Source organism: Cyanistes caeruleus, chromosome 18, assembly GCF_971803275.1.
Source record: "Cyanistes caeruleus chromosome 18, bCyaCae1.hap1.1, whole genome shotgun sequence".
Lineage (NCBI taxonomy): Eukaryota > Metazoa > Chordata > Aves > Passeriformes > Paridae > Cyanistes > Cyanistes caeruleus.
This window is the reverse complement of record NC_141718.1, coordinates 11,105,991-11,128,758: the sequence shown is the minus strand read 5'-3', so window position 1 is coordinate 11,128,758 and position 22,768 is coordinate 11,105,991. Positions and strand designations below refer to the sequence as shown.

Below are 22,768 nucleotides of genomic sequence, written 5' to 3'. Positions count from 1 at the left end.
AAAGAAGCATTGAGGAAAACTAACAGTGCTCCAAAGTCCGCATTGCTGAGGATGAGGTAACTGGTCAATATTGACACAGCACCGTAATTATCTTTACCAGGTTCTCTTGGAGGAGGTGAGGATTTAAAAAACAGCTGGGTATGTTTGTAACATCTGTAAAGAGCAGCACACAATAACAAGTTATTTAAATGACTTAAATTTCCTCATCTTGACAGAGACACAACAGTTTTCCTTACAGCACTGAGAACAGTTTTTCTCTTCACAAGTAAAAGCTTTAATTTACAAGCCAGCTCTTGCTGGGCACCATCAGCTGACGGAGACAGCATTTTCTGCCGGAATGTTAATTTCCTCCCGTTAAAAGAGATGCACTTTCAGAGAGACAAACATCTCCCAGGACACACTGCAGGCCTTCCTTCCTGGCCATTACCACAAGGGCACTGTGCAAAATCCACAGTTTTGTCCTAACCCTTTTTTAATAGGGGCATTTTTCCAAGTGTGATGCTTGCAGAAGTCCAGCCTCAGCCACAGCCAGCCAGGACACAGGGCAGGGCCTGGCTGCTTGATGCTCTGCACAGCAATTGCTCAAGAAACCCTCAGGGGAGTTGATCCAACAATCACAGGGCACATTACAAGATCTCCAATGCAGTACCCCAAATTTACATACAGCTTCCTGCAGTGTGAAAAGATGATCCCCTGCCCCTGCTGTGTCAGGGATCAATGCACCAGCCAGGACCTGCTCTGTGCATTGTGCTGCTGCTCCTGCTCCCTCCCGGGAGCTGTGTCCTGACAAGAGCTCCTGCTGAGGGAGGCCTTGGCTCACAGTGTCAGCTGGGGCTGCGTGGAGAACATTGAACATCTGGAAAACAGCCCCTGTGCTTCTTCAGCCTCAGGGTCCTTTTAAGTCACACTTGTTACAAAATGTACTCCAAAACTCAGAAATTCACTTGGCGCCAAAATCAGGAGGAAGAAGAGTAAGTTTATTATTTGGTATTACAACATTCCTCACTTACAGACCTGGGAACAGACTCACCTGCTCACCCAGAGCAGGACAGCAGTGAGCAGGTAGAGACAGGGACCAGCCTTCCACCCTGCCCACACAGCAGCCAGGCTGTGATGCACTCTGGGCTATGGGCATTTCTGCTTTGCCCATGTCTGACGCAGAAAGAAAACAAAGAGCAGCACTGACTCCAAGAGCCTGGCTGTCCCTCTGTTCCTGCACTCCAGCCAGGACAGAGGGAACATCCTGGGTATCGGTACCAAGCTCCCCACCAGCACAGAGAGACCTGCCAAGGCTGAGGACTCCTTTCCCCTACCCTGGAAAGAAGGGAGCAAAATGAAATCTTTGAGCTGCTTGTGGCAAATGCAGGAGCTGGTACCACATCTACCAGACCACAGAGGATGGGGAAGATACACCTATTACCAAAGTGCAGATGGGATGTTCCCTGCAGGAAGTGGGAGCAGCCTGTATTGGCAAACTCTAACCACTCAGCAGGGAGTGCCAGGTGGTCAGCAGTCCATCCCATGCTTCCTACCCAGCTCGGTTAGCCTGTTTTCCACTTGTACAAGTCTAACTGGTATTTCATGTCCCTGCCTCTCCGAGGCCAGAATCCATTCCTAGCCTTTCTCCATTGTCCTTTCTCCACTGCCCTCCCATCTTTTGGCTCCCTCTCTACCCACGTGCTTCAGAATAAACTGCACAGGGCAGCAGTCAGAGCATTCCTGTCTCCCTGCCATGGGAGCTGTGAGAACCCAGCACCCAGCCAGATCTGAACAGATAAGAAATCAGTGCTTTGCTTCCACTCCTCATGAATTACATTTAAAAAACACCAAAACAGTAAGGAAGGTGGAAAGCAGGACGCAGGAAATTACACAGGTATCTCATGCCTGTAAGATCCTGGTGTTCTCTCCTCTCAACTGGATGGTGATTTTTTCCTATTCCAAAGCCTTAAAAACCAAAAGATTGAGTCACAGTGCGATCCTGCAACCTGAAGCAGGGCCAGTGAGAGGGGTTGGAAGCTCTGGAGATATCAGAGTGCACACACTGGCCCCGAGCCATGGCTGGGTTGAATGTGTTTACAGCTTGTCAGCCCAAGTACTTTAGTTTACTAACCAGCCTGGCGTCGCGTGTTGTGTTCAATTACTGCGAGGCTGACATTCACCAGCTCCAAGGTTTAGACAGATTCAGCTCTTCCTGACTCTGGTTAAAGAATTCAGGGCTTCCTGGTTCTTGTTTAAATTAACAGCAATAATTGTTTTCTTGCAAATGGTAGAAGAGCACAGATTAAGAATCGAGAAACCACAATACGTAAGATTTTGCAAAGAGGTTGCTGCTGGCACAGCTCTTTAAAGAGAATCAGGGATTCAAAGTGGGCGTATAAAAGGCACTTTAACTCTTCCTTTGGTACAGGGTGTTCATTCACCGTGCAGTGAATGTGTTCAAAGGCAAGGTTTCCCATAAGGACAGCTCACAATCTCATACAGAACCTGACGAAGCCTACAAAGGAGAAAAACATTCAGTTCCATTTTTAAAGTGTAAATATGTTTGAAAGCTTCTGCTGGAGGTTTCTCATTGTCTTGGTGATATTAAATTGGGCAAATTCTGTAATCAAGCCAATCATGCTCCATGTGGGGAGGGGAAGCAGCAGGGAGAGGAGCCAACATTATTTATAACATCAGTACTGGTGTGCCAGCTCTCCTCAGGAAGGGCTGTACATCCAGGCAGAGCCCTTAAGGAGCAAAGAACTGGAGAATAAAAAGAAAAAACTGCATCTGTTGGGGGTGCTAAGGGGAAAGGGACAGTAAAACAAAACAAACAAACCAATTCAAATACAGAGGAAGAAAGGAGAATGGTTAGGAAATGCTGGAGGGGGAAGGACAAGCTAGCAAGAGTAGTACCAGGAGCAGTAATCCCATTTACTGCTGTAGCTTCATAGGTCAGCTTCTCTGCATCCCCTTGGGACCAAGCTAGGAGCAAAATCCACAACCTGCTCTGCCACAGCCCTGCTCTTGCTGAGCTGGCAGACAGCAGGAACAAAGGGATCTGATCTGAGGACAGGCAATGGCTGCCAATGCTGCACCAACCATGGATGCACAGCAGAAAATTCTACCTGGAAGCCTGCAAGAACCAGCCAATTTCTCCTCTAAACAGAATAGACAGTAGGAGGTAGTCGCTCAGCTTTAGCACCCCTGCCTCCCTTGCTTTGACATATGCAAGAATTGGAGAGATCTGTTTTGTCAAAAACTCATCTTCTAAATTCCTGAGAAGGGACTCCCCTCATTTCCTGGGGCAGTGGAATGAACTTTGCTTTTCCACTGCCTGCCCTGCACCCACCTCCACAGAACCCCCCCAGCCTCTGAGCCTGCCTCTGCTGCTGAGCATCCTGAAAGGCCTTTCCTATTTTATTTCTAAATTCCCAGGGCTGCAAATTCTCCTCCCATGAGGAGCAGCACCAGGACCACAGTGAGTGAGGCTTCCCCCTTCTCCCAGCCTTTCTTTAGCCTCCAGGCTGCAAGCTACCCACTCCAAAACTCCTGGCAGTAACTCTTCTCTTCTGAAGGGTGTCAGCCCCTGATTTTCCAGCTGTCCCTACACCTTCCTGCGGCCTAAGAATACTGTAGCAAACTCTCCCTCTGTCCTCCTCTAACTTTATCCAGGTATTTTCTCCGCTCTTCACCCTCACTGTATGGGAAAGACAGACACATTCTCTCTTTCTGGGAGGGAATTACCACTATTTTTTACCAACAGTCTAACACCTTCTGAAGCTACCAGCACTGTCTTATTTGGCAAACATTTGGGCTGACATTTTCCAAGAGAGGTTTCCAGAATTTCTGTAAAGTTCAATCACAACAGTTCAGCTGTTACAGAAATGAAGGTTTGGGAAAATTAAATCTCTTCTCAAGTTAAATAAACAAACAACTTGAGCATTAGTGGAACTTATTTCTCTTTTTTCCTCTGTCCCTGTAGGCTTGCTTCAGAGCAAAGTTTGGCAAAAGCACAGGTTTAATGGCAGGACATGCATCAGCAGCCCAGCCTGAGATTCTAGAAGAGCCAGAAGGAATGGAGCAAGCTGGGTCAGACACTAAAAACATTTGTTAAGGCCTCCCTTCCACACAAATGACAAGTCAAGGGCTGCTGAGATCCACACTACAAACATCTGTGTTGCTTGTCCCTCTGTGGGTCAGCTGCTGGTGCAGCCTCATCCTCCTCCTTGGACAGCAGCAGTTTGTGCAGTGGCCAGGGAACAAGGGGGGGACACAGCAGCCCTGGCTGCAGGGGCAGTGTGGAGGCAGAGCAGGCTCTGCCCCTCATCTGCTCCTGAGATACAGGTGGTAGGAGGGAGTGGAAAACACTGCCCAAGTGTAAAATCTTCCACAAACCTCTGCAAGTCAACTGCAACCCTCAGTTCTTGGAACAGAATGTGCTGGGAGTTGGTTGCCCCACACACTGAGGGAGCAGCAGGAGACCCTCACAGGCAGCCCAGGAGGTTTCCCTTCATTCTCTCCTAGCAAAAGACACTGCTTTTGGCTCTCTGCACCTTCTCTGCAGTGGCTGGACAGAGCTGCTGAGCCCCCATGTGCTACCCCCACCAAGGGCTGCTCTAGGGACATGGAAGAACTCAGTCAAACACCTGGCAAAAGAATACAAAGCCCAGAGCAAGCCCATAAAATAAGTCAAAGAAAAAATGCCCTCAGTATTCAGATAGCAACAATGCAGTCCCCAAGAGGTCTCATGGATGAGGCAGATGAACATCACAGCAAAATGCTGCAATGCCTGTGTGATGGTAAGTGTATCACTTAGATTTATATTTATAAGAAGTAAATTTAAAATATCATTGTTTGCTACATTTTCTGTTTTCTGGGGACTGGAGAAGTGCTGTTAACTCTCGGTTGCAAAGTGAAATTAAATTAATTTTACTTTAATGTGAAGAAAACTATGTTAAAAGTCAGAACCTTGTTTTGCAGAACATTACACATCTCAAATTAAACACCCAAAATTAGCAGATGCTTCTCCCATAACCTGTCTGCCCTGATTATCTGTGGTTAGTGAACATACCATCCTCTTATCTCTCAGGAACACTGCAAGGACAATTAAGACCTGTGTGGCATTCCAGCTGTATTTGGAGTTTCTGGAAATGAATACTTTTGTACCCAGACCAGATAAGGTTCACACTTCAGAGATGAAATATTGAATCCAGTATCATTCACTCTATCCACTGCACAGTGCAGGAGCCCACGGGAAAGATGGGCCAATTGAGTAATTCAAAGTTGCCATAAAGATTCAAGACTTCTTAACTTCTGAATGACTTTACAACCTCAATGTTTTGCCACGATGTATGTAGTGCATGCATGGTGCTGCTGCAAACAGTTCACTTCCAGACTCTGGCCATAAAAATAATCTGAAATTTTCACAAGTAACTGCAGGCACCTCGGCTAAAAGCAGAAAGGCAAGAAGACAACTTTAGAAGCAAACACATCTAAACAAAGCATGTTTTCTGCTAATCAAGTTTAGTACAAAAGAAAATAGAAGAGACACACGTCCTGGTATTTCTGGTCCAACACGTGTTACTTGTTTGGCTCAGTGTGTTTGACAATTTTGTTACTGATGCTTTTTCCACTATAGCTGAAAACAGCTCAGCAAAAGCCACCTCAGAGCTCATGATGACTGAAAGCTTAACTTGCTTGGGAAATATCTGGATATAAATTAGTCTCTTTTTAGTTGTCATGGACTGTCCAGAGATTGTCATCGTGGACTGATGACAGACAGGATCAAGTGAAATAGTTGAGGTTCATGATTAAAAGTCTAATCTGTATCAGGACATGTCGTTCTTTTGGAAGCCATGAAACATCTTTTTATAGTCAGAAAAAAGAAAGAAGCAATTTATGTTAAAAATTATTTTTGAGGAAGCAGCCTTCAAGCATTATTAAAGTAACTTTTAAATTAACTACTGTTAAATGCTTATGAAGCAATATTCAAACAAATAAAGAACAAGATTAACCATTAGGCAGTGTCCCTTCCAGGCCTCTAGTCACAGGCACTGTCATAACTGGTTCTTTGAAGATAATTCTCAGCCATGTGTAGTCACATGTTTTTCCTTCATCTTGAGAAACATAACCTGAGAATCTCAAGCCAATATTAAAATGGTTTTGGAGCTTTTTGAATTTACTGATGATAATTTCTTCATTCAAAAGCCTCTTAAATATCACAAGAATTCTCATCTTGAGAGATAAGAAAGCATCTCAAAATGAATACGCTAAAGCCTAAGCGGCTAACTAGATTCCACACTTTATAGTCAAATAAAATTAAGCAAACACCAACAATATATCAACTCCATAATGCTTTAAGAGATCTTGACAATGAATTTTATAAATGAGAGAGAATGAGGACACTGTATCAGGAAGGATTCTTAGCCTAGAATTCATCCTGGGAGAAGCTGGGACAGTAACCAGCAGAGAGCAGAAGGATGTGTACAATGAACACTGAGCACTGATGGTTTGTGGAACTTCTCAGATTTGCCTTTTGATGCAAGATAAATAAAACTGCCTGATAATGGTGATGGTGTTGATTTACATGTACACTGGTATCTCTAAAATATCCATAATTATCTTCCATGACATCTTAATGAACAGGAAAGAACAATATAAAGGCAACACATAAGTTAAAACACTTGGATGAGAGATTTCAAAGTGTCATTTACAATGTGGGAATTCAAGGTTGTTTGGCACATTTTCTTAGAAGCACTGTAGGAAGGAAGTGACAGTTGGCTTTGTGCTATTGAACATTTTTATGAATGATTTGGGGAACCCAAAAGTTTGAAAATGACAAAGATATTCAGGGAAACAGCAACTTGGGACTCAAGTGCTCTGCAATCTATTGCAAAATGATAAAAAGAAACAAAAGGTTGAAAAAAAAAGGACTAATCCAAGCTGAAACTGGGACATTGTGGATTGTGAAAACAGCAGAGTCAGTTGTTCTTCACCAAGGCATGCAGATGACCCACTACCAAGAATACTGTAAAACCAAAAATAGAAATTTTCCTAAAGTTCCAAGCTATAGCCATGCTACTGAACCTGAAGCAAAACCAAAGCAAGGTAGACTGAAGGGCTGTGTGAAGCCACAGGTTAGGCAAGGCACTCCCTTCTGTATTTTTAATCTATAATTGATTATATAGAAAGCTGTTTAGTGAACAGTCAAATCCATTACAGGTAGTGGCCATCTCCCACCCAAAGTCACCATTTCAGAGCTGGCACTTCTAATTCTTTTATTTCATTTTCACAGGGTGAAGGAAATAGGTCCTCCAGATGCTTGATCAAAACCCTTAACCTACCTGAAAATAACTTTTATTTTCCTTGTGAAAGGCAATGACAATTCACATGCAGAGATGTAAGAATGTGTTACATTCCACAGTCTCCTTTCCAAAATATCTATTTAGAGACCTTCTCAACTGCAATTAATCACCAATTCTCTCCACTAAATTGCACAAAGGGCTCATATACACACCACTGACCCCTGAAGTTTAGTCCTAGCATGAGCTAAAAGCCTCAGCTGAGCTTTCAGTGTCCAGCCTGGCAGTGCTGCCTTACATGGGCTGATGTCCCACAGCACCGGCAGCCCCCAGGTGAGGCCCTCACAAACCCACAGGGCTCTGCTGAGTGCAGGAGGGCAGGGAAGGACTCACAGATTTTGTGGATTCCAGAGAGCCCGAGGACAGCGTGTCCCGGCTGCCGCGGCTCTTGGAGCTGAGGTGTGGAGAGGAGGATGGCGAGTCGTCGATGTAGGGCATCATGTCATGGTGCCGCCTCTGCTCCTCGGCGCGGTCAGCATCGTACGCGTAGCCCGGCGGGGTCCCCCCAAACGGGGCATCTGCAAAACACAACACAGGCTCTGCTCACCCTGCAGGGCACGGGCAACACGGGCAGGGCAGCGCTGCTCACATCACCCGGGGTCAGCCGTGGCTAAATACAGACCAAGGAGAGGAGTAAATATAACTAAATTCATGTCGTCACCAAAAGTTCATTTCATTTATTCTAAGTCCTAAAAGACAAAGTCCTTTCTTGCATTAGCGGTCATTTAATTACAGAACCTTCCTTCACATTTTCCTCCAAAAGCATTGGCATCAGAATCAATGCTTTTGCTGGCTCCATAAAAGTCACCAGTCTGGGTTTAGGAACCTACTGGGTAACAGACTCTGGGTTTTGTGTCAATCAAGAGCAGATGATGCCCCTGCCAGTTTAGGAAAGACAGGTAATACATAACTCTGGGGAGAACTGTAACTCTCCTCTCAGCAACAGAAAGAGCAGGAGAGAAAGGTCCTGTGTGCTGAGTGAACCAGCACACTGCCAAAAATAAAATCCTAAAAGGTCCTGTTCTGTTGGCTGCCTCTCCTTGTATTCTGAGCTTAACCCCTTAAAGAAATAAACAAACCACCACACTGTTCCCTTCTATACAGCCTGTCTCCCCTGCCCCCAAAAACCAAAACCAACACAACCAAAACACAACCAATAAAGGATGGTGGTATGAGGAGTCAAGTTAACCACTGTTGCATGAGACAGCAATGAACTTCTTCAGGAGAAATGAGCAGCAAAACTGGTTCTGGCATCTTTAGTTGCTGCATACAGAGACTGCTCCTGCAGAAAAACCAAGGACACACACACTGAGCAGCTCCTTCTGCCACAAGCTAAAAGGCTTTTCACCTCTCTGCACAAAGAAATATACACAGAGGAGCCAAATTTGGTGCCTACACAGTGACACTGCACCACAACTTCCATGGGCCTGTGAAGCACTTTCACCTGCCAACACCAACTCCCAGGAGTGTCCTGTGTGTGACAGTAACAGCCATGCAGGGGCCACCCTCCACAAAATGGTAGAGTTGTTCCTCCTCTTTCAGCTACAACTCACAGAATGCACCCTTCTCCCCAGACTGAAAAATAACCCCAAGGAGATAAGCTAGATCTGCCTTTACAGAAGCCAGTGAGCCTTATGGAAGACAAAGCCATGAAAAAAGGAAAAACAATTAAACTTGAACACAAGCAGAAGCAATTTCTTGTTTTCATAAATACCCAGGTTCTGTGAAAATAATAAGCAGCTGCTGCCAAGCATACTAATAATCCTGTTATACATCACTAAGGCAGGGTGGAGGAGTAACATTTTAAAGCCCACTTTCCTCCCTCACAGTAAACTCAGTTAAAGCATGACTCATTTCAGTAAAAGATGTGAACTTTATGTGGAACAGAATAAAACTTGATCTATGTGGCTTTTTCAGGAGGGAGAGCTGGTCTGGGGAATTTACACAAACAATAAACTGAAAACCCAACAATAAACTCAGTGTAGATGTGAGCTCTGTCTCAGCTTGTACCAAATGCCACCCAGCTAAGTAACAGCCTGGTACGAGGCCTTTAGGCTGCCCAAGGACTGTGGCAGTATTATTTTAACAAACTCACTGAGTTTTATGTCACCCACCTGCTCGAGTCACTACCTTGTGCTCAAGCTCCCAGAGCTCCTCCAAAGATTCGTTAGATTGTGCACAATCACAGCAACAAAGGGCAGAGGGAAGGTGGTATCTGTTCTCTGGAAGGAGCTTTGGTCTAGATGTTAGAGGTTTTCAGAGTCCACAGCCATTTAGAAAACACCATAGAAGTTGATTTGCTAAAGAGCAGTTTGAATGGGAGTTGCTGAAAATGTGAAAACCCAAGAAACCAGTGATAGATCACTGATGACTGAACAAGGGGGAACACCAGTACTGGGCACTTCTGCTGGCCCCAAGCCTACTTAAGGAAGGGTTTCTTTTTCCTGCAGAAGTCTCTTCAAACTATTCTTATCCAAATCAATTTCTCCACACTCCTGCAATAACAAGACCAAGTTGCTGTGTGGAAATTAAGGCAGGAATATTTTTTTCACTCCCAGTGCTCACTCTCAAAATGAGTATTTTGCTCCACTTTTGTTAGTGGGGGAGTAAATGCAGACTAAAATACATTAGCAGAAAGCCTTGCAGTGAGTAACAGTATTTCCACTTTCCTCACTTTCTCCAGTTAAAAACCAGAAGCTTCACACTTCTACCACCCATAACGTGTTCTGTCTCCTACTGCACAGGAAAACCTTTACCTGAAACTGGAGGAAACTCCAGGTGGAGGATCAGCTCAGAGGGATATTTATTCTTAACTCTGCAAAAAGATTCAGTCTACCTTTGAATCACTTTGTCTCCCTAGCCATAAAATAGAAAATAAGTCATTTCACCAAGGAATGAATCTATCACTGTCACAGACTGCTGTAAGATCTGTTCATAAAGACCCACACAGAATTTAAAACTTTATTTCTGTATCCTCCAGGGATTCTTCACACATTAAAAAGCTCAGAAGTAGTTATAATCCCTCTTCTTTCTATTATTGCTGAATACAGCACTGAAATCCACCGATAGAGATTTTAATTATCTCAAAGGCAGAAAGATCTTCTTGCTTTTATTTGCCATTTTTTCCAAGAAAAGAGAAGTACTGCCATAGCCAGATACACTCGGCAAGCCTGAACACCAGGAACAGAGGTAGCCTTGTGTCTCTGTGATTAAAGAGCCTGCTGTTGCTAGGGAAACTGGGTTATTCACATCTCAGCGCAGCACAATGCTCACAGGCTGCTCAGCCTCCACCTGAGAGCAAAGGACCAGAGGAACGAGATCAGAGCCAGGAGCTCACCTGCTCTGACACTTCCAGCTGCTCTGGGTGCTGCTGGGCTCCGTGGCACAGCACATGGGCTCAAACAAGAGCACTTGCTTTCTTAGCCAGTGTCTCTGTCAAGGTGAGCATTAAGAGGGTTCTTATTCTCATTTCAGGGCCAGCCAGTCTCAGAGTTACTATCAATAACTTTGCCATCAAGGCCAGAGGAAGATGAACTACAGCAACAAGAGATAACTGCTAGAAAAAAAAAAAAGGCAGCAAACAAGGTTGATCTCAACACAGTGTGCTGAGAGACACCGAGGACACAGCTCCACGTGTGTTCTGCTTCTCATCTCACCACCAGGCACAGCCCCTTCTCCTCCTCTTTAGGTAACTTGAAGGAGATCTCATCCCAGAGAGAAGAGCAGCACCTGTGACTTACAGAAATGAGCCCTCCCAGCACACAAGAGGAATTATTTCTACCCTTGGCCCTCTGACATTCTCTAACAGCACCACTCTCCTGCACCAGCACAACGGGCTGTGAACCACCTGGGGCTACAAAGGCTCATCATTAATTCACACATTCTGCAAAAAATCACTCAAGCATTTACTTCCACCTTTGGTTCTGACAGCAACAGCCTGGCCTTGCTTTGCTTCAGCTGATATGAGTCTGTTCTAGCATTTCCCTCCCCAGTTACTGCTTCCATCCTCTCACCTTTTTTTTGTCTCTGTCCCATTCTCATTTGCTTTTGTTTTTCTCAAACATAATATTCCTTTCCTCTGTGACCTTGTGTCTCCCCTCTTGTAAACTGCTTCCCTCCCTCACTGCTTCAAATTTCTCCTGGATGGGGGGTAAGGAAGAATCTAACAAATTCACAGTCACAAATTCACTGGCACTCAGAGAGAGCACAGCAACACTGCTCCCTTGTCCTGTTGCCTACACCCTTCCTGCTGGGTGCTGCATTCATTCTTTGGAAATATGAAATCATAGACCTAATGTGAAAGCAGGAAGGGTAAAAGAAATTAACTTCTAAGTAAAAAGAAAGATTATCTGCTTCTAATCCACGGCCACACAATGGTTCAAATGCACGTGTCATACTTTCACAGCAGCACAACATCCATAGCTGCTTGAGAGGCTTAACAGCAGCATGCAGAGAAGATTCTGAGCGAGCTGTGCTCCAGCTAATCCTGCTAAAAGAGCAGTGAAGCCACAGCAGCTCAGACCTGCCTGCCTAAGTAAATACCTAGAATCCTGGAGGGGGAAGGGAGCTGTGCATCCTGCCAAAGCCCCACATCACTGTGGCTTCTCTGTGAATGGTACCAAGGCTTGCACAAGTTTGTAATGCCTACACTCACTCCAAAAACATCCCCACAGCTGCAGAGCAGAACAGAGCTGAGGCAGTTTGCACCCTTGTGTTTCTACGCCAGGGAATGTGTGAGGCCATGGTTTGACAATGCACTGTCTTGGCAGCAGTAGGGTTTTAGGTTTCCCCCACCAAGCCATAAACCACTTCACTGCCCTTTCCCCTCTTATCCCCTTAGTTCTGCAACCCCACAGATGCCTGTGGTCCAGATAAAGAACTCAGCCAGCTCAAAGAAAAATATCTTTGACGCTTCCCTTCTAAGCTGGATCAGCTCTGTGATCTAGTTCATGGCTCAGAAATCCACACTGGAAGGATACATGCACAGTAGATATGGGGTGGGTACACTTAAAAGCTTCTACTGCAACTGAAGAACATATTAGCAAAACGCTGCTTCATTTTCCTTCAGGCTGAAGCTTAGGCAATTCCTGGGATTTACACGTGGCTGCTTTAGGGATAAATTACTGGAATGCAACATTGCTTCTATTTTTATTTTTCCTTTGTAACCTTTGAGTTACTAATGTGCCTTCCAGCCTTAGCTCCAGCTTTTGCATATCACTGTTTACTTGGTGATAAACAATACAGAAACATGTCATTTTATTTCTTAGTGCTGGCCAGGCTACTTGGAGAAGGATCAGGGATCCAGGCCCAGTGCAGAAGAACATCAGTGAGGATGGGCTGTGAATGCAGTTGCCTGGGGAATACAGCACCATTCTCTAAAAGGTGTAATAACTAAGCTAAGGAAAGCTAAACACCTTGCTTATTTCCTTGACATATCCTGAATCATCGTCTCCAAACCCAGGAAAACAGCACACTCAGTATGTACAATTTCACACAAAACTGAGATCCATAAATAATAATTATGGTGTTTACCTATACCAGGAGCCTGTCCCCCAGGCCACAAAGATCAAATATCAAAAGAAAAAGAACAAGAGATGTTTGCCACGTCAAATCCCTACAACTTTATTTCTCTTGTATGGATGAAGAAAAGGCTCTGCTAGGATGCTAAACAGATTCAAAACAAACTATTTTCTTCATCCTTTCTATCTCTTCTCTGTGTAAAGACAGTACACCCACATGTAAGGATGTTTAGTGAACCCTGAAGCTCCCACTCAAGTACAAAACCAATTCATTTAGCAACAAAAAGTCCCATTAATTTGTAAACTCTTTCTTCAGTACGAGGTAAAATCAAAGACAAAACCATGCCAAGTTAGCTCCAAGCCTGTCTATGGCTTGCTTCTCCTTTAGGCACATGAAGTGGGAAATAAGTGAAGGCAGCTGTCAGTGCTGACAGACTCTTACCAGGCACCCCCTCACTGGCCATTCAAAGTGCCAGAGGATGATCCCTCACACTGCTGAACAAGCTGACTGCGAGCATGGGCTACAGAAGCAGAACTGCACTGAAACACAACACAGCCCACCCCAGGAAACAGCCATCAGCTCAAACCCAGAGCTAAACAAGCAGTTTCACACAGGCTGCACTGTCCCTCCTGCAGGAGACGTGAAACCCTCTCCAGGGAACAGAACAGAAGGGAAGCAGCACCCCAGGAAGGGACATTTCTAAATACATTGCTGGACACTAGAATGACAACTGCAGCTTATGCAGCATGCAAAAAAGGAGTTTGTGAATACAAAATTTCAGCAGATTTTCCCACAGTCACCAAGATCCATTCCAGGTTTGCATCCTCTGCTCTCTCATTCCAGTAACTCGACCATGGGGAGTGGCTGCAGGAACAAGACCTGTCACATGTAAATTTTACACGACGCTTCGATGTTTGCTAAGGAAGGGTAAGGTCCTCACATGCGAGTCAAGTGTGTGTGTGCATGTACAGATCGAGAACTGCATCTTATTTTTGAGCAGGAAGGAGGAGAAAGCAATGTACCTTGCATATGGAAGCAGCAAGACAGCTGGTGGTTTTCTCTACCCTCCCTCCCCCGGGGGATCCCAGGCCATGGATGTTAACCAGCCTCCAAGAAACTTCTGTCTCTCCCACAGATGAGCTTTATCCCCATAGCAGACAGCGTCTTTAAGTCTTTAGGAGATGAATTAACTGCAGTCCACTTTTAATCTTTTAGGTGTGTCAAACCCAGATCATTAAACATCTAAAAAAGAAGATCAGAGTTCTTTAATCTGCCCATATATTCCATCAAGAGTTCATGCAGAGACTAGAGGACAGGTCTGATCTGTTTGTAGCAGTTACTGGGACATGTTGCATTTGCTCTCATTGGCATTTGTGGGGACAGATTAAACACCCAGGCAGATCTAATGCCCATGCAGAAGAGGTTCCATCATCCACCCCTAATGTCAAAGCAGGGGCTACTGAGGCCATTCTCCACCTCAGGGAAACCTGAGGCATCCTCCCACAGGACAGAAGGAGCTGCTCACTACAGCTACTGAGAGTCATTAGAAAAATCCAGGAAGCTAACCTGATTATCCAGCAGAGTCCAGACAAGACTGCTCTGTAGCATGCAAATTCCGAGGATCTCCCTTCTGCCAGCACAACTTCCCTGCTGCTCATCTTTACTCCCGACAGCTCCGGCCGGCAGCCCCGGTGTGCTGCACGCTGAGGAATCACACACACCTCACAGCCAGCCAGGCCTGCACAACACACACAGCACGGCAGGCAGCACGGCAGGAGCTGCAGAGGTGTAAATTCCCATCTCTCCAAGCCATCTGACACTCTGAGCAGTTTCAATCCAGCTGAAATACTGGGAGGGAAGCACAACCACTGCACACCACAAACCAGACAGGGGAGTCCAACCGATAACAACAGCTGTGATTAGGAAGAGAACAGGTTACACCTTGAGAAGATGTGGCCTTTCAAATACAGGGTGTCTCCACAGCCATTTGTAAATTTTAGGATATAGCACAAGCAGTGGGGTGTGACTAACACTAGGAGATGATGTCACACCTATTGCCACTGCAGAAGGCACGACTTGAGTGTGTCCCTGTGACAGCTGACAGTGCCTATGTCCCAGTGGCTGCTGCACATCCTCCCAGACACTTACACGGTTTCATTTCTCCTACCTAGAGTCCAAAACAGCAAACACACACATACACGAATGAGGAATGTTCCCAGCATGAATGGCTGCAAATATCTTCCCAATAGACACAGACAGAGAAATCTGGTCAAGGCTGAATGACACAGGGACCAGCCACTGAAGGAAGAGTGTGAATACTCAGCACAGGCCGGGGCCCAAGCAGTCAAACTCCTGTTACCTTTTTTCATATTTTTTTTTCACTGTTCCTCCCATTTACCACTGAGTGATCATGGCACAACATTACACCCCATAACATGGATGAATACCTCAGGGTCCTGCCTTAGAGAGAAGAGCAAATGAATCTCTTTCCTTACAGCATCTGTGTCTTTAGATTCCTCTGCTGATCTATGTTTTCTCAGGCAGGATGGAAAGGTTTCCATGTTCATTTCATATTGGCAGTCAGGCCACTGGATGTCCTTGGAAAGGAAATCCCAAGGCACACTGGAACACCTTTATAGTTTTCTTTTCCACTCCTTGCTCAGGTTTGTGCACCATGTCCTCATTTACCACAAGTCCAACAGGCAGAAAGCAAGTTTTATGCCTGGTTGTTCACATGTAGAGACTTTTCAGCACAGAGATACATGGACAGATACACTCAGAAGTACCTGTGGCTTTGTGCCAAAGGCATCAGGAGCTTTAGCACTGACTAGATCAGAGGTGCAAACTGACTAAAAGAGAGCAAAAGTTTCTATGAAAAATAAGGTATAAAACACCGAGAGCAAAACCAAACAAGTAAACAACCATGAACCATGCACAGCTGTAAGGAGAAGTACCTGGAAATCAAAAATATATCCTAACAAAAGCAGAGCCTTCATTATGAGTGCTGAAGTTTTAGGATTCAAGCAGTTTCCCCTGTGTAGGTTCCCATCCATGCCCACCCACTGTCCCCTAAATCACATTTGCAAGGACCATGGCACAGTAGGAGCTGGCTAAGCTAAAAATAACTGGAAAGAGTGTTATTTGATAAGCCCCAGCAATTCCTATCCCATTTCACTGATGTCTCCACACAATGCAGCAGTGTAAGAGCACAGAGGTGGGATGCAGCAAATGTGACTGCTCAGGTCAGCACTACTGCTGTGCTCAAACTACAGCCCTCATTTCAGTTCTAAAAAAAACAACATCAGGAACAAAGGCCAAATGGAAACTGCATGTGCTGACTGCACTGGGAGGGCTGCTGCTCTCACACCCAGGTGGCTCTGTCATCTGCCAGGTGAATGGAAGAAAATTCCAACCATGACCAGCATACTATTTACTATTTTGCTCTTCACAGTTGTCTCTGAGTTTTGCAGCCGCTTCAAACAACATTTGGCAATCCGAATCTCCAGAGAAGTAGATGGTAAAATTAATTGAAACAAAATGGGGCAATTCTCAGCCCATGATCTCTTAAAACCCCTCCCCAGTTCTATATACACTTTTTCCTGTATTTAACTAGAGCAGACCAACAGTCCTGGCATGTGGAGAGGAAAGGGCCTGTTCAAACAAGAGTTTAACTGAACTGACAGTTCTGTGAGAAGGGAAGGGAGGGTCAGCCCTAGGCAGTGGGGAGTATTAAAGTCTATTTGAAAGAAACAGTAAAATGTCTGATAAGAACACTGTTCTGTTTCTAGATCTTCAACCTCTTTCAGGATGAGCTGGTTTTGCTTTACTTTTTTGCAATATTGTTTTGTTTCCTCACTAGTGCAGCTGGGACACTTAGAAGCCAATAAAGGTAGCTGCCCTCTTCCTGTTTACACTGTAAATCCACCCATTGACATCTTACTCCTAACTGTGAAAAATAAGCTATTGATTTACTATCTTGGCCTAGAAAAAGCAACCCAAGCTAAATGCCTTGCTAGGCAGATGGTTCTGCCTACACCACTGACAACCCTTTCTGAACACAGCTGCTGCCCGAGCTCAGTGTCTTCCTGTCATCCGGCTGGAGGAGAAAAAACACTTTTGTGTCATTCATAATCATGGCAAGGTAGTTAGAGGAACTTCTTTGAATTAAAGATGCTGAAGGTGGAACACAGCTTCCTATCAGCATTAATAAACACCAAATTTTCTCCATCTCTTTCCTCTTGAAACTACTAGTTTAAGATGAAGGTCAAGTTCTGCTCTGGGTTAGGAAGTTCTCAGCTGACATACCACACCACATTTTTCACAAACTGTGTGCTTCTGTGTGGAACCTGCTTTTAGAAGTGGAAGTCCTCCTCTAATTTTTAGGAAGAATAAATTTAGAAAAACACGATTCAAGGACAAGCAGCACAGTTGTGCCCGAGTTCTCTGAGAGGCTGAAAACCAGATGAGAGGAAAGACCTCTCAGTCTGAGCTCATGGTGTACTTCATCAGACACCAACAATGCTGGTTTACACTTCAGCATCATTGACTGATTCATTGCTGTTCAGATTTTATTAAACATGGGATAAGAGGGAGCTTATTTTGGTAACACAGATGTGTTACACCACCACTTCATTAAGCCCTGCCATCCCACAGCATGAATGAGCCAACAAGGGATTTTGAAGCCATGCCAAGGGGAAGCACTAAAATGCCAATGAATTTCAGCCACAGGAAAACAGGACCACATCAGTCCCAAGTACAAGAAAACAACCTGTGTAGATGATGGTGTCCCCCAGGAGCTTTGTTCTGTCCCCAGACTTGTACACACAAGGCAGAGCTCCTGCTCAGACAGCAGCTCCCGAAGCAGACCGAGTGTTCTCCTGCCCAGCAAGTCACAAAGCAGCTCCACTCAGTAACTCTGCACCAAGGCCAAGAACTGAGCTCTTGCAGCTCCCCAGGATTTCAAGGGGAGCTTGGCTATGCAGGGATCCACAGAGCCAGGCAGGACCAGAGCCTGGCTGCCTGAACAGAGAGCTGTGACTGACACACACACACACACACACCCCCCCCCCCCCCCCCCACACACACACCCCATTCTTCAAGGGCACCCAGAAGCTGCAATTGAGCTCAGATGCTGCAGGAGAGGGCAAAGCAGGAGAAGGACTTACCTGTGGTGAAAACAGCTCTGTCCTCTGCGGGCCCCAGAGCAGCCTCTGCACTATTGCTGTACTGCAGGTGATGGAGCCAAGGATTGCCCACAGTGAGGACTCAGCCCCAGGCAAGTCACAAAATAAACAGAGATTCAGGGCAGTGTGTCTCCACACCCCACATCCCTGCACAAGACCTCTTTCCCTTGAGGTGAAAAAAGCTGGTTAAGGAAACACTCTGGACACAGAGTTAAAAACCACAAAATAGATACACCGAGTGTCTGTACATAAACACACACACACATATATATCCATATACACCCCACAGAACAAGACTGATCAGTTGTCCCAGCTATCTGTGAGCAGGATTTTGTCTGCCAAAACACAGGCTGAACCCAAGGAATCCCCAGCAGACTCGTACTGAGCAGTCTGCACAGCAGGGTAAGATTTTAAAAGATTAAGCAGTACAGCATGGACAGTCACATACAGAGCAGACACAGCCAATGATGATGCTCGCTGCTGTTAACACTTTCATTTCCAAATTCCACTGCTTAATAAAAACAGGTGAAGAGTCTGAGCAGCTATTCCAGAGCATAACAGAAGCAGAGAATTCTCACAGGAGCTAGTTTAAAGTAAGAAAACTTTAAAACCAATACAGCAGCAAAAGAAACGCTTTCTCCATATGGCTTTGGAATTGCTTTCTCCTTTTATTTCCAGTGGCACACCCCTCCCAAAAGAGCCAGACAACTATCCTTCAAGCTGAAGCACCAAAATTCCAGGAGTGATAATCACGGTAGTCTGACACTGGCACTTAAGGCCTGCTTCTGATTTCAAGCCTGAAAAAAAAAAATCAATTATTTACCAGAATTACGACCTACTTAGCAGATAATAGCCTGGGATCTCCCCCCTCCCCCCTTTAGAAGCAACATTTTGCTACAGAACAAAGCAGGAAAAAAGGAAAGTATGTGGGAGTAGCAGGAACAGGGACGGTTTTCAGGAGCTCTCAAACCCCAGCGCACCCACATCAGTGCCCGGGCAGCTCCCCGAGGGTGGCTGGGGATGGGCAGCAGCTCCCCTTGTGCCAGGGACCCCAAATCCCAGCCCTGGCTTTGGCTGAGCGCTGCAGTGAGCTGGCCTGGCACTGGCACCGCAGCAGCACCTTGGAAACCCTGCCTGTGACATGTTCTGCATCAACTGATGCTGCAATCGGTACCGTGAGAGAACAGCTCTGCAAACACAGGAGCACCAAGAGAAATTCTATGGAGGGCAACCTGTCACTGTGAAAAGCTTCAAATATTTGAGATAAGAGCCAAAATCTTCAAGACACCAAGCTTCCAAAAACCCTTTATGTCAGGCAAGAGGTAACAGAACTTGGTGCCAACACAAATACACAAATGGTCTTGGCACCTTAACCAAACACCTTAGAAAGAATATAGAATATAGACCTAATATTAGACTATAGACCTAAACAACACTTTGGCTTCATTCAATTCAAATTAACAGAGGTGGGGCTATAGAAATTCACAGCAGAAGTTACTTTAACCCCACCTACCCCAAGGAACTGATTTAGAAATTATGTCAACCTAAATTCCTTATATAGTCCAGAGGCATGTCCGGAAGCAAACAAAAATCTTAGATGGGATAAACTGCTTACTGGAAGGGGATCAATCACTTGTCCACAGAAGAAATCCTCACAGTTATGCTCCCCCTGTCAGAGGGAGAGGATCCAGGCTATGGTTTCTGACTTGACTGGACCATTTTGAAAGGGAAAAAGATTAGCCAGGCCCAGATACTTGCTCTGAACTGAGTAAATTGTATATACAGCTAATTTCTGTGCCAGTAAGGGAGCACACGCCCAGAAGGATGGCTGCACTTCTCCATGCAGCACAGCTGCCTCCAATCTTCATTCCTTTTAAAGGAAACGTATTTATTTATTTTCATCTCTTGCCTTTCATCTCATGTTTGCAGACAGTCAAATATTTTGAGTGAAAACTTCAGAGAAAAGCCTAACCATCTTTAAATGTAATACACGTACAACCAGAAGCAAGTAAAACACAACAGGGGAAAAGAATGGAACACTTGTACATCAGCACTATATTTAGATACTGCTTTACTGGGACTGTTACAGAAACTTGGAAGACGTGTTGTGTTGATGCTTGGTCCAGCCCTAAAAAGCTTCAAGCAATTTACCACAGCCCTGAAATAGAAATTCTGACGTTTCAGCCTGCAAGCTGCACAGAGCAGATACTGTTCAACAGCACAGTCACTGTTTTCTACAAAACCTCTGCACGCCGCTACGTTTCCTGCATTAATGCTTCCTTTAATTTTCAGCAGCAATTTTAAACAACAACTACACTGTCTGACAGACTCACACACTTTGATAGGTTGGAAATACTGAAGAATTCATAGGATAAGACAAGATTCCTGTCAATATTACTACAGCAGAAAGACAGAAACACTACTTTTAAGTTGCCATATGGGACTAGCCAGGCAATTATTTCAAGCACAGCATCCACTCACATAAAGCAGAAAGTCTGATCCTGCCCCAAGAAGAGGGTTTGACAGTCCCCAAAAAAGAAACCTTAACCTGGGGATTTGTTTTACTTCCTCAGAGTGGGGCATGCCCCAGTCTAGATTTTATATAGTTCATAAAAGGCACCCACACAGCTCAGTGGGCACATATTTCACTACAAAAGCTGCATGTGGCAATGGAAACCCCATCCAGGACATCACTACCATAAAACAACAATCACCACCTTCAAGGGGCTCCTTTTCTGTCCCAAATACTAACTTCTCCTTCTAAACCCGAAAACATTAACAGTAAAAAAGAAGGAATCTTGGGAAGGTAAGTTGAAATGGGGAATTTCTGGGACCACACTGGTACCTCACAAGCCCAAGTAACTCATGAAAGTAAGACTTCGACTGAAGCTATTTGAGCAAATTTTAGCCTAGATTCTTGGCCAAGAAGCTTTCAATCAAATAAGCGTAGACTATAAAAACAGCAGGTGTTAAAGATGCCACAGAGAATGACATCAAGCTGTAATGGAAGAAACACAGTTCACACAAAAGAGATGACAAATATCCTCGGGCACTTTCTTCCTGTTAATAATCACAACCGTTTAAGTTGTTAGTTTCACATCAGCAGCCCAGGGCTTGGGGACCACAAGTGGCTACACACAGCAGGAGCTGCAGGAAGTGAAGCAAGCTTTATGTCTCTTCTATCCTAAAATAAAAATGGGCTGGACCTCAGTACTTTATAAAGGCAAAGCTGTCTTCTAACAGCAGCCTGGCAGAGATGAAAGACGATGGAATAGCTTCATTTTTGTTTAAGGGTTTGTTTTTAACAGATGGGAACGAGCAGAAGAGAAACAAAACAAGCATAACTTACTCGCATATTACTCCTGAATGTAACAGCTCAGGAATAAATGGAAAGTTTCATAATCACCTGCACTGCTGATCCATGTGTATTAATTAACCTAAACACAAATTTTTCAAGAAGCTGAGGGCCAAATCCAGTGAGCAAGGTAAAGCCAGCGTGCCCTTGTGCCCAGCCACTGCATCTCAAAGGTTACAGCACTCGATCCTCAGTTGTGTGCCAAGCACATGGGTCTCTTGCCTTTGGTTACTACATCCCTCTTCAGCAGGAGCACAAGGATCCTCACACTGTTCAGCTCTTACAAGGCAGCTCTCCAGCACCTATGAACAGCACCTGATGCTGACAAATGGGAAGGGAACAAGAAGAGCAAAACCAAAAAGCACAGCCAAGCCTTATCAAAGGGTGGCAGCGCAATGGCCTGGACATCACGTAACCTGCATGTTACCCCAAGGACTTGGGTCCTTAGTCACTGTCCTGTTCTCTACTAATCATGGCAGGACCTTCAATTGCCAGGTCCCTCTTCCCAAGCCTGGAGATTTAGTCTGGGACTAAACCTGACGTTACCTTGAAGTCATGCACACCCTGCTCTGCTTCGGAGAGGTACAAAGGGTCACAGGAGCAAAGGCAGTGAGAGCCTCAGGACCTGAAGTGCTCACACAAGGGACTATTTTAACTGAGTACCACAAACTATCCCTGCTGCTGTTGAGTCTTGCTTAGGAGGATTTGAGCCTAACACTCCTTCCAGGGCTGCCTCCCTCTCCTCCCAGGGAAGGATGAGCACTGCCTGACAGATCCCTAGCAAAGAGCAGCCACTATTCCCTTTCTGTAACTGCTTCTTGGAAACCAAGGTTCCCATGGGACCTGGCAAAAAGCCAAGGGTGAAATGTAAAATTTAGTAACAGTGGGCTCTGCAGCACAACACTCACAACACACAGACTTTTCTAAAGGGATTACTGGCTATCAGTCACTCTCAGAGGGGGCTCTTTACATGAGGCTGGCCCTTGTCCTAGCAGGAGGGATGGCACAGACAGGAGGGAACACAGCCACAACAGTCCAGCTCACTAGGGATGAAGGGCAATGCAGTTACTGCAGCAGGAGGGCCTTGTCAAATGACAGAATTAACTCTACAGCTACCAAGAGTGCACCTGAAGGGCCTTAACCCCAGAGCAGAACTCAAACACGGCAGCTTAGGCCCTGCTCCCACACTCCAGGGCAGGCAAACGGCACAGGTGGAACCCTGCAGGCCTTGGCATCCCAAGCACAGCCTCACAAGGACACGAGGGATCGATGCTGCTCTCCACCAGGTGTGATAAACAAGCAGCAGATCCCACTGTCCCATGGAAGCAGAGGCAATTCCATCCTGTAACTGGGAATGTGGAGAGATG

At 45.3% G+C, this 22,768-nt stretch overlaps 1 protein-coding gene and 1 long non-coding RNA gene across 3 annotated transcripts in view; one reads left to right on the top strand and one right to left on the bottom strand.

Moving 5' to 3' along the window:
- The window catches only part of LOC111936629 (uncharacterized), a 63,331-nt gene extending 46,710 nt beyond the window's left edge, over positions 1-16,621 (top strand). The window contains exons 4-5 of one of the 2 annotated variants that reach the window (XR_002868288.2): positions 3,965-4,781; positions 10,818-16,621. This is a non-coding gene — a long non-coding RNA (uncharacterized LOC111936629). Of the gene's footprint in view, positions 1-3,964; positions 4,782-5,071; positions 6,555-10,817 lie in introns of those variants that run through there. The other variant, XR_015277710.1, reaches the window with a different exon arrangement.
- The window catches only part of BCR (BCR activator of RhoGEF and GTPase), a 98,216-nt gene that overhangs the window by 43,144 nt on the left and 32,304 nt on the right, over positions 1-22,768 (bottom strand). The window contains exon 3 of the mRNA XM_023937679.2: positions 7,677-7,861. Coding sequence (XP_023793447.2) covers positions 7,677-7,861 — 185 coding nt within the window. The remainder of the gene's footprint in view (positions 1-7,676; positions 7,862-22,768) is intronic.